The following is a 12,455-nucleotide window of genomic DNA, read 5'->3' on the forward strand; positions in this document are numbered from 1 at the left end:
TATTTATTTATTTCCTATTTATCTAATTTACTATTGTTTTTATGAAGAGGCTATTTTAACCTGGGTTACACCTGTGCCTGTGCTCCTTGATGCATAGTGAGGAGTGGAGATGAAAGTCATGAATCACAGAGAAGGAAGGAAGTTGTCAGGTGGGAGACGGCCAGAGATGGAGTTAATCAAGGTGTTGTTTTGTATGTTTGTGCGACTTTAGTCAGGTATAAAAGAGGCAAATTTGTGAAATAAAGTGTTCTCTTAAAATCTTAAAAGCATTAGCATTTTGAAGTTGTTAGTGTTTCTTCATTCAAAATGTTTTATTTATGAAATTCAGATTCCAATAAAAGCACAGCTGCCATTGACTATTTGTATCCTCCGGGAAATCTGAGTGATCATAATGGATGAATAATTTACAACATTTTCTTAATCTTGACATATTTTTAATCTTTCAGACTTAAAAAAATGGGGTTTACTGTTATTGCTAGACCCCTCAATAAAATCTCATCCATAATTATATTTGTAAAATGTAATTATTGACTCACTTGTACCTGGTATAAATATGTAGTTCCAAAAATAACCACATTTCATGTCTGTTCTGATTTATGCCTCTGTAATCTTCAAACTTTTAGCCAAAGTACTTTATTGATGTTGCACAAAAGGTAGGAAGTTTCAACTAAATTAATTTAAATTTGATCAAAAAGTGAATTGAAGTTAACAAAAAATAAACAATTAAGATACCAAGAATTATTTTTTTTTAATACACAAATGTTGTGTTATCATATTAATGTATATACAACTTGACAGATATCCAGCAGACAGACATTAACAATCTGTGCATGTAGTGTAAGCTACAAAAGGTCATTGCTAAATATGGTAACTGTTCAGGGAGCTGTATGCAAGCATATATGGAACATTGAGTGGAAGGAAAAAGTGTGGTAGATAAAAGTGCACAACAACCAGGATAACCACAGCCTCTTTTCTATCAGCTGAGCCTAAATAGTCAAATTCAACATTGATATATTTGCTGTCTTCAAAGAAAATATTTTTTTCAGACATACAGCTGTTACACGATGCAGAGCTGTGGGAATCAAAACTTCAAACAGGATTTTTGCCATGAGCTGCACTGTGTCCTGATGTATACAGAGAGAAGAATGGTGACTCAGATGTAAAGTGACAGTCTGTGAGAGAAAATGGGCCTGAAATCATGAGAGGCCCTTTTAAGTCTCTGCACTCAGTCATTCAGTCTCTACAGGCGACTACAGGTTGAATATCACACCCTGCACATCTACTGCAGCCTGTGGAAGACAGAGTAGTTTTTATTAGGGAAAATATAGACACATTACCTTACTTTGTTGCGTACTTGCACTTTAATTATAATAATAAAAACCTCCATCTTACTACTAAAATTCTGAAACTATATGGGAAAACTCCTAAGGTTAAAATAACCAGACACAAAATACATGCTTTTAAGCATATAAGTAAATGTATAGATAAATAAAATATTAAGTGAATAAAAAGCTATTCTTGGAATTTAAAATGTTACGATTATATGTTATTTTCACATTCTGCGATGAATCATTACGATAACCTAACTCTTGGTGAAATGTTAGAGTAACTTCACACTAACACTCAGAAATCCTGTGTTAAAGGCCTTGTTTTTCTGGTAATGTCCCAATCAACCGTTTTCAAAATTATTACATTGAATGTTTGTATTTTGTTGAACTTCTAAACGTTTCCCTTCTTCAGCATTCACAGAGCTGTTCAAAGATTTAATCTGGCTGAGCCATCAAAGTTGGAGACTAAGTCCACCACGAAGCTGAATTTCTCTCTGTGATCGAGGCAGACAAAGGGAAATTCAGGCCAAGCTCTTGGTCAGATGATATCGCTTCTTGTCTCCTATTCTGAAGAGGGACGGGCTGCTTTTTCATTTGGCAAGAAATGACAAAGCCTCCCGCTCCCTCCTTTTTCCACAGTTCACGAATCAGATGCTGGTAATAAACTCTGAACAACAAACCTCTCTGGATAAGCAGAGATTGTAACTGTGATAAATTGAAGGTTTGCAGCTCTTTAGCTATTGCATTGAGTCAAACTGATGACAATTCAAATCGTCTGAAAAGGAAGGGGGTTATTTTTAGAATTTGGTTTTTTATTGTCTGTTATCAGGCTTTATTTGTAGCACAGTTGTACATGTGATATGTATAATCATATTTTCATGTGTTTTTTTTTTTTTTTAACTTGTATGCCTACTGAACTTGCCTCATTTCTTCGTTTTAACACTCCACAATTTTACCCTGCATCACTTTCATTTCAACATTCCCAAGCAAATGCCTTTCCTCTAGAAACGCATCCACAAACAGCAAGAAATTAGAAATAGGTATTGGTTAATATGTGCCCATTTTACTTTAGGATCACCTCATATTAACACTGATGTGTGTGCAGTAACTATATTACTTTTGTATGCAGTCCTAAATGCAGAGTAATGCCAAATTGCTGTTCCTTATAGCTTTCCTTAGCAGCTGAGTTTAGGAGGTATAGAGAGAGACACTTGAGTCCACGCTTCTCTTGTGTACAATGTGGGTTTCGAGGAGGTGAAACACACATTGCACACAATAGACTGTACAGTATATCCTTTAATAGGTTCAGTTTTCAGTCTGACAGTTCACACAATCACACACAGATCACCAAGCACTGGCTAGAGCTCAGTGAACTGTTAGAAAAACACTTTGTATTCTCCAATAGTCATGAGTCAGTTATGCAAAGGATTTTACAAAGGATACAATTAAAAAACTAAAACTGCCATAACCTTTTATAAAACTGCTCTTTGGGTTTCAAGTAACTTTATTTTGTCGAATCCCTCCATTGTGGTCTGCTTGATGAAGATTGGAGCAGAGAGATTGGCTGAATCCTCTGTTGCTGTCAAAATTGTTTTAATTGCTAATGTTACAGAATCAGCAAGGTTTTGGAAACTTTTCTCTGTTTCTTTGTGTTATTTCTGGCAGATTATATTGGCAGAATGTGTGCCTGTTTCATTTCCCCCATGTTTGTTAAGGCATTTTCATCTGCACAACCTGAAATAACATATCTGGGTATCCTATCCTCTGTTTGGAATACAAAATAAAGGCTATTGTAACTGTTTTCAGTATATCTGCTAGTATTACTAAACAATATTAGTGCAGATTTGGGACGCTTTTTTGGTTGTTAAAATCTCGTACCATTGACCAATGTCTAACAGTAGTATTTCTAACTCTAGACGAAAAGAATGCCGCCAAACTTCTTTGTTACTACAGTTTTGCTACTTTCGTAGCAGTGCTGCAGCTTAAGTAAGGATAACACAACGGTTTTGTAATAGAAAAACTATTTGAGATAAATCAAGGGAAGCAGGATTAGACACAGCCACTGAGCTGTCACATGCAATTTATTAGTAAGTTGTCTCTTCATCTCATTACTGTCCAATAACTGTGTGTTTCTCCTCCTCTGTTCTTTCTGTACTCAGTACTTTGTGCTGCTTCTATGTATTTTCCTGTTGGAGATCCTGGCTGGTGTCCTGGCCTACATCTATTATCAGCAGGTAAGCCATATTTACAAATAGAATGAATATAAAATCAACTACTTGCATTCTGAAAATTGGTGTGCAAAAAGCACTAGATATTCAGATGAATATCTCAATACAGTACAATTTTGAATCAAACCTTATGAAATCTACACTGCAGCTGTAAGTAGATGTGACTGTACGAAACAAAAAGTGATCATCTGGCTTCAGATGAGTTTAAGGTGTGTAGCAGTACAAAGTGTGCTACTATAAAATCAATAGAGCATGCTGGCAGTGTTTTGTGGCTCCTAATCCAAGCACGCAGTCAAAAGCCTTGTAACAGAACATAGACAACTGTTTCTTTTCCCACATGGCTTGTGCTCTGCTGTAATCCTAAACGCAACAAAACCAGCATGATAAATGAGATTGCTGGAAGGAAACATGGGACAGCCCATTAAAAATATGAATATCTGACTGCCCATATTATTTGTGGTACATTTAGTCCAAATGGAATGAAAAGCGCCTCCAGTAGTACACACATCAAGGCAGAATGCTTTGCCAGCGCTTTATGAGACCATTTGTTGAGTTTGAACTTTTCTCACCTATATTAGCAACAGGTTTAGGCTTTGTTTCCACACCATTAATGTAGAAATATTTGGTTTATCTCATTTTAGCTAATTTAAAATCCAAGCTGAACCTCACATCCATCTCAGTGTATTATCTTCCCTTCGCTGTTAACAGGAGCAAATTAGATGCATTTTCTCCTGTGTTGGCAATGTTGACTTGACATTACTCTTTCTCGAGAGCTAAAGTTGGATTCCTGGAAGCTCAGCAACTGGAGAGTCTTGAAGTGTACTGCAATCAGTATAGCTACTACAATTATTAAAAATATCCAGTTTATCAGCAGCTTGCAAACATTATTGGTTCATGTCTTTCCCTTACTCTGGATTGAAACAATATTCATGGTTTTAGGAGCTAATTTCTCTCGGATAGCTGACAGCCAGTTTTCCCATTACATGGCCTAGTTTCCTTGATTTCATACCTGACTCCAGCAGAAGGTAGCCTAAGGAAATGGGCTTCTTTAGGTGAGTTACAATTAAAGAAAAAAAAAAAAGTGAGGAATTTCTTTAGTTTTTTTTTCTTTTTTTTATCAGGACAAACTTTTCTTCACAGCAGTATGATGGAATTTTAGGGTAAGGTGAAGAAAAAGTAAAACTCTGGGATTCAAAGACAGCATAGGAACATGGATGCTGCAGACCTTCTTGCTGGGTTAGTTCTGATATGACGAGAGCCTGTAGAGACTCAAACGTGGCTCTTTTTTTTTTGCGTTTTTTCAGCTTGAAAGGTCTTAAGAGTGAATTTGCTGGTTGCCTTTTACTCAGATGACTTGATTTTATGGTACACCTGTGACTGACTCTTTAACTATAAAGTCCAGGCATTAAGTTGGCAAATGCAGTGCGATATTTACTGGCTATTCCATAGGTCAGGCAGTTACAATTACACTGTAATAACAGATGAGATGAAAAGGAAGTGAGGAAACTCTGGATTTATTTATCTTGTGACATAGATACTGCATGATTTTATACCATTGTGCAGTTGTATCTACATTCATTTCTTTAGGGATCATTGCTGATGTCTTTCTACCTTGGCATTGTGTTGATAAAAACCTGAGTGTTCATGCTGTGTTGCATTTCCCTCAGAACAGGATTTGACATCACAACTGAGCCATTGCTCTACCAGTCAACAGTCTTGATGCGAGAAGCGACCATGTTGAAACACAAAGTCGGACTTACAGATTGTAACTGGTCATAGTCAGAATCACTCCCACTTTCCGAGTGGGCGGTCCAACGTCGAGGGACATTCCTATTATTTTTCCAACTACCAAGTTGGAGTTTCCGAGCTCCAACTACAAATGAAACGCACCATCAGCGAAGCAAAGTTTTAAGACATCTGCTTTTATGGAGGAACTCGCCTGTGTTTGATTAACTACACCTGTCTTGTTCTTTCCCTCTTAAAGTTTCAGGATGACGGAAACTCCTTATTTATTTGATATATATTCCATAGAAAACATTTAAGCTTAAAATAATCTGGGGAGCTGCAGCTGTTTGGTAGCATTAGCAATGCTGTGCTTGCTGTGCCATACTGTCTCTGGATGTTTTCACTTCACTCTGTTTCCCAAACTGTCAACAGGTATTATGGAAATCTTAACACCCTCATTTCACTTTCCTACCTTCCCTTCCATCCTCTCCTTTTTTGTCATCAGCTCTCTGTCTATTGTCTCTCTCTCTGGGTCTTCCATTCATCTTTTCATCATTCATTCCCTTGATATCCCCTTTATGCTTTGATTTCCAGTGGTTCCCCAGCTGGCTTGTTGCCATAGAAACTGAGCCCCACAGACCTCCTGCTCCTCCAGTGAGCATTTTTCTGCCACTGCTTAAGGAATAGAGAGAAATACAGACTTTATTTTCCTTTATACTGGCTTTACTGACTGCAGAACTGCCATCTGTATTGATATGCCATCTGCATGTATTGATACAATAGAGGTTTCATCCCCAGTGTTACTTGTGTGCTATATTTAGTAAACTTGGCGGTTGCAGCTAATTCATCACTTACGTTCATGCTTTGTGCTCAGACGCCTATTGTAATTGTACTGGGCAGCTACAGCATTTATATGTGGCTGTCTGTTTGGATTAACAGCTGAATGACGAGCTAAAGCAGAACCTGAAGGCCACTATGATCAACAAGTACAGACAGAGCGATGAAAACGAGCACATCACTAAGGCTGTTGACGAGCTGCAGCAAGAGGTAAGTAGATGGATGAATGCACAGATGGGCATTTCTACAAATATTACAGCATAAAAGTTGCCATAATTTTTTGGCAAAACCTGAAAATATATAAAGCTCTATGTATGCGATACTTTTTGGTTAGGTTTGCCTGTGTGTCACCAAAATTTGCATATAATTTTTGATTGGACTGCATTTTGCTCACCTATCATTCCATCATGCTAGAGATTTTTATGATTGGTTGAGTCAAAACAAATCTAATTGTTCTCTTTATGTCTTCAACTAATCCTGAATGACTTTTCCACTCTTTGTGGAGGCATTCTACCCCTAGCTATGCCATTTGTCACCAGGAAAGAATAAATCTCTGATGTAGATGGAACTGATTAGTTTATATCACATTGTGTGTTTTTCAAACCCTTTGTGGTCTTGTGGATTATTTTACCTCCAATCTTTTTTGTATCCTTAGGGCTGGAAAAATAAACAACTGGACTTTTGTCCTTGTATACGTTGATATTTTATGTTTTGCCTCTGATGTTCTGGATTATTAAAACTATAAACCAAAAGTTTTTGTTTTTGTTTTTTTTTAATTGACACTCCAGTATAGCTAAAGTGCCTTGTAAAATAATGCTTTTGCAAGACAAAATATGCTTGTTTTTTTATGATTTGTGAGAACGTCTGAAAAGTGTGGCATGCTCACTCTAACCAATACTTCTTGCAATTAGTTTCAGTTGTATTTGCAGCTGCAAGTCTTTTGTCCAAAGTGTCTATAAGGTTTTTACATCTAGAGACAGACTTTATCAGTCTGTTATTTGCAAAATTTTCTCAGATTAGATGGAGAAGTTGTTACGGGTCTGTTCTTTCAGATTAACAGAGCCGTTAATCTGAAGTTATCCTGTGCCAATGACATATTTTGCTGGATGATAAATTGTTCCAGATAACATCTTTGTTAATGAGACTATTTTCAAGTAATCTATTGATGATGACATTTATCAAGTTTGTCTTCTCAAAGGGAAAATGAAAATAAGTTTTAATTTTGTTAACAGTTAACACCAGAAGATATTTTAAATATCCAAAATAAAATGGAACAACCAAAAAACATTATAAAACCAATCTAGTCTTTGTACACTGTACATGTTTGCTGTTTCTCTTACATGCAATGGCTTTATGCTCGTCACTCTTCCACAAAGGCAGAATTTGTTAACTTTTTGACAAAAAAGTAGCTTTTTTTTCAGATCTCCTTGACTGTGACAGTTTTAAAAGTTTTGGTTTGATTAAATTTCCTAATTCAATTTGCATAACTTCCTTCTTCATCAGTTCAAGTGCTGTGGGAGCAACAACTCAACTGACTGGGTGGAGAGCGAGTGGATCCGCAGTGCAGATTCAAAGGGCCGGAAGGTCCCTGACAGCTGCTGTAAGACTGAAATTGACTTGTGCGGTCAAAGGGATCACCCCTCCAACATCTACAAGGTGGAGGTGAGAACATGTTGCGCGCTGAGGGCGATTCGGCTGTCTTTCTGTCCTGAAATTTCAGCATAGACTGTATGTGCGGCAGAACTGTACTGCATATATAGGATTTGTTTGAAGTGAGACTTCAACAATACTCTCACATGTACTGATGTAACCTGAAGCCACTGTTTGTTTTTTTCATTTAGGGCGGTTGCATCAGCAAACTGGAGAAATTCATCCTGGAACATCTGAAGATTATTGGAGCTGTCGGCATTGGGATTGCTTGTGTACAGGTGAGTGTGTATATATTTCTTCAACTTAAGGAGGTATTCAGTAAACATAATAACCTATGTTACCTTCCTTCCCTCTGGTCTGCAGATTATTGGAATGGTGTTTACATGCTGCCTATACCGAAGTCTGAAGGCAGAGCCATACTAAAAGAGTGTGGGTGAAGGAGGCAGCCTTATTAGCCATGTACTATACTCAAACAGCTTGTAGGTTCTTTCTTTATTTTTTACACTGGAGAATTAAAAAAAATGCAAGGGATCTAATTGCACATCAGAGAATCTCATTTTAGGAAACAAAGGGTGGAGAAACACTACAAACCTTTTTTTATGCAATTAGTGCACTCAGGTTGCAATCTCAGCCTTGTCTTCAAAATCACAGCATGGGGAGGAAGAGCCTCTGAAAGGAGCCAATGGGAATTTTAACACAGATTGTTTAAATTAGTTAGGAATAGCCTCCTAGAGACTTAGGCAATGTTGTTTTCTGCCACACTGATTCCCTTAAAGTACTTTTGATACACATGGGAAGGCTGGTATGCAGAAGAGTGGCGTAAAGGTCAGTAGAGTAAAACTGGTACTTTGTAGAAAGTATTAATCCTGAATCTCAACAGCTTCTTTATGTCAGTATCATGGGCTATAATACGCTCAAATATTTAAATCTGACAGCATTTTGTGTCAGTAGTAATGCAAATGTCATGTATTTCAGAGTCTTGATTAGAGTGGCCTTTTAAATATTTAACATTATTGCAAATCATTTCAAGACTTTACATTTTGCTTTTACTCCCTGAAGTGTCTTTATAATAAAAATATGTTTTTAATCAACTTTATTGCATGTTATTTGAGCACTGCTGGATTAGTTGGTATCCCTCACAGCTCATGTGCTTTTGGACTGTTTGAATGTTTAAAAGCTAAGTTAAAATAAATTATGTTATGATGCATGCAAGAATAACGTTGCTTGTAATAAAGGACCTAATGTTTTTGATTTCTGCCTCTTTTTATATAACTATGCCAAAGTTATAAACAGCAAAATTAAGCCAACTGAATCACATGGTACTGATGTTTTCTTCTTGATTTTATTTCTTAAATTAATGTTTTGCTTACTTTTTTTATTTTTATTTTTACAGCTTGACTAGCATTTTGTATTTAACACACCTGTAGGAAATTATTTCCACACATTTGGTAGTGATCATTTAATGTGTGCCTTAAGCGTAGCACTGAATTAACCTACTGTATTTCTGTTTCGATTGTATGATGTTCTTTGAATAAACACTGAACCATGCTATTATTTGTTTTTGTGTGTGCTTTCCCAATCAAATCTGTGCTGCAAAAAACTTAAGAGTAGAGCTGTCACTGGGCAACAAACTTAAAGAAACATGCAGACGTATAATGGAATGGTTTAGATCAATCCAAGTGAAAACTCTCGACCTACGATGTCTGAATACAAATGGAAATATTTTGACAACCGTATATCCTCTCCCATCTATTAAAGCTGGGGTATGTAATTTTTATTAAAAAATGTTTTTTTCACGTTTATTAAAACTATGTTGTAACAGTATGACATGAGATAGATAATCTGTTGAAAAAAATCAAGCTCTCCCTTCTCCCAGGGCAAGCAACAGAAATAAGGGTCTTAGCGCTGGCAATCAAGCTTATGTATGCGGTACTTACACATATAATCAGACACTCCTTACTCTGATTGATGCATTTCTTCAGATGGCAATAGCATTGGGAGGAGGTAGAGGGGCTTGATTTTTTTTTCAGATAATCTGTTTCATACTATCACAACATAGTGATACACAAATATGTATTTATTTTTTTTATAAAACTGACATACTGCAGCTTTAAGTGCTACTTTGTTAGTTTGCAACATAAGCTACATTGAATTTTAAGGTTGTAACGTAGTAGCTCTTCAGAGTTAGTTTAATAGACCATAAGCTCTCACAACTCAGTTTACAGACCACGTTGAACCAAAAATTACATTATTTGCACACAATAAAACAAAACCACGTGGCAGTAAGCACTGGACCTTACACAATTGGCACCAGCTTACAGGTACATTAGTGTATTAACTAAAAGGCAATTCCCTAATGTTATAGCTCGGTGTTGTTCTGATGGTGAGCCACATTCCCGACAGCTGCTCAGGAAGTATATAATGGACTCTGATGAGAGTTCCTCTGTTGTCGGGTACAAGGCCAACTTGTTTTGAGTCAAGGTGACTGTGCATCAGTGTCGTTATAGCGAACCAGCTGCAGTTACTGAGTGCAAACACAGTGGGGCAGCACTCTCCAGGCTTTCACTACCACAAACAGCACATTGATTAAAACAGGCAGTTAGTGTGTGTGAAAAACACCCAGAGGTTGTTGAGGATTACTGCCTTCTTCGCTCAATTACTCAGCTCTGTATCCTAAAAAGCACAGCAAAAAGTAACATGTAGGATGTACTAAGGAAAATGTAAAAATCTTAAATAGATTATCTGGTTTGCAGTCAAAAACAACACCCATAATGAATTGTACTTGCATTTTAAACCTTGTATTTGTATCTGAGATGTAAAGAGAGAAATTCAGATTGTCAGCTCATTGGTCAGTACTCCTAATTTCCGCTGAGATGGGTAACAATCTAAATACAGCTGTTTTCCAGTTAGTGTGCCTGACAGTCTTACCACATTTCCCCTCTGTGTACCAGCAACACGTGTTGAATAAAACCCACAGGAATCAGTGGTCACACTACCCTTGAAGGTGCTCTTACAGCGCTCTTTGTAAAAGCTGAGTCATCCTGGGCAGATTGAGCAAATTATTTATTTTCCCCTGCTGTCTTTCATGAGGGAGATTCTTTCAGCTTTTATAGTTTTCATTCAGTGTAAGTAGCTGAACACGTGGCGGTTTGTACAGGGAACCTTTCCAAGGATCAGACATCTGTGGAATGCAAGTCATCCGTCTTGCTCCTGACACAGTCATTGCTTTTCCTTGTTCCCTGAATCTGACTGAAGATACAAGGCAGAAATGATGACGACCCTTTCACCAAACAGTGTGTCCTGAACAAATGCGTCCTACGAAAGGAAAGATATAATAAATCTTCCTCTGGTTCTGCAGGAGAGCAGACGTCTTCGCCCGTTATGCTTGCATACAGTGACAGCCTGCATACAGACTCGCACAAGGGGTATGCTAATAATCCCAGTGCATGACATTTTCAAAAATATCTCCTCCACTTCTCTCTGAGCAGCTGTCCATTCAGTGCATGTCATCTGCTGCTTCTTGGTTGTGTTCAGTAGGAAGGGATGCTATTTTCGGTATGTGCAGGGCCTCACAGACCCTTTACCTTCCACCTTTTACCTGGGAGGTGATGTGAGGAGCAAGCTGGGATCTGTAATGCAGTTTGCTTGCAGCTGGTGACAAGAGGATGAACATGCAGGCATTCGTTTCCAGGGTTACCCAGGAGCTGTGGACCCCAGTGGTATAGAGACTGTCTAATCTTATGTTGCACTAAAAGCTTTATAATTTTCTGCTTAAAATTTAACCTCTGGGGTAACGAATTAATTTTCTTTTCTATTTTACTTAGTTTCACTATATTTTGAATATGTTAAACTATAACTGGCATATTTACTAACCCTCTGAAGACCAATGGGCCTTATGGGGGCCAAGCCTGGTCCTAATACGGTAAACCTCCTTGTTTAGCGCTTGGGGTTGGGTTTAGAGGTAAAGTGTGAATTGAGTTATGGTTAAGGCTAGGATTAAGAATAAACTAGTAATGGTTAAGTTTAGGTATAAATGCAATTACTAAGATAAATGGAAGTCAATACAAAGTCCTATGAGTTATGAGTTAGGTTTAGGACTACGGTATGAATTAAGTTTAACTTTGTTTTAGGGTTAGGGATGTACTGGTAACGCAATGTCCCTGTGACGATGGAAAGGCATACTGTGTGTGTGTGCATGTGTGCGTAGGTAGCAAATGGAAACGTGGGTCTGTAGATGGCAGCAGCACTCTGGACCAATATGTCTCAATAAAAAAAATAAAAAAAAGTGTGTTTTTTCCTGGCTTTCAAAAGCTGCCAACTGCAATTGAAATTAATGTGAAATTGAGGAATAATGTACACAATAAGTTGGAAGAATAGAAGGACATATTCACTGTTTGTGGTACACTTGTTGTGTACTAGTGAGACTCTAAAGCCAGATATTGTTTCTCAACATTTTTCTTCAAGCTTTTCATATTAAAAATCAAAAAGATGCACAGAGGTTAACAAAAAATTCATCAGCTTCTAATTTATTCATATCGTCGCACTATAAGTTCCTAACAACCTCTTGCTTGCTTGATTATTTTCAATCACTTTGACTCAGTTAGTACAAGTGTTACAAAGTGCTGACCCAGATAGCACAGAATGATTGAAACAACATTGAATCAATGTCAGCCAGAAACATTGAATC

General features: G+C 37.3%; 1 protein-coding gene across 1 annotated transcript in view; it reads left to right on the plus strand.

Annotated features, from left to right (window-relative positions):
• The window catches only part of LOC106936990 (CD151 antigen-like), a 29,713-nt gene extending 20,647 nt beyond the window's left edge, over nucleotides 1-9,066 (plus strand). The window contains exons 4-8 of the mRNA XM_015018263.1: nucleotides 3,488-3,562; nucleotides 6,221-6,328; nucleotides 7,622-7,780; nucleotides 7,960-8,046; nucleotides 8,132-9,066. Of these exons, the coding sequence (XP_014873749.1) occupies nucleotides 3,488-3,562; nucleotides 6,221-6,328; nucleotides 7,622-7,780; nucleotides 7,960-8,046; nucleotides 8,132-8,191 (489 nt within the window). The 3' untranslated portion in view covers nucleotides 8,192-9,066. The remainder of the gene's footprint in view (nucleotides 1-3,487; nucleotides 3,563-6,220; nucleotides 6,329-7,621; nucleotides 7,781-7,959; nucleotides 8,047-8,131) is intronic.
• The last annotated feature ends 3,389 nt before the right edge of the window (nucleotides 9,067-12,455 follow it).

Source organism: Poecilia latipinna, unplaced genomic scaffold (assembly GCF_001443285.1).
Source record: "Poecilia latipinna isolate Pla-1442-1.1 unplaced genomic scaffold, P_latipinna-1.0 Scaffold2258, whole genome shotgun sequence".
NCBI lineage: Eukaryota > Metazoa > Chordata > Actinopteri > Cyprinodontiformes > Poeciliidae > Poecilia > Poecilia latipinna.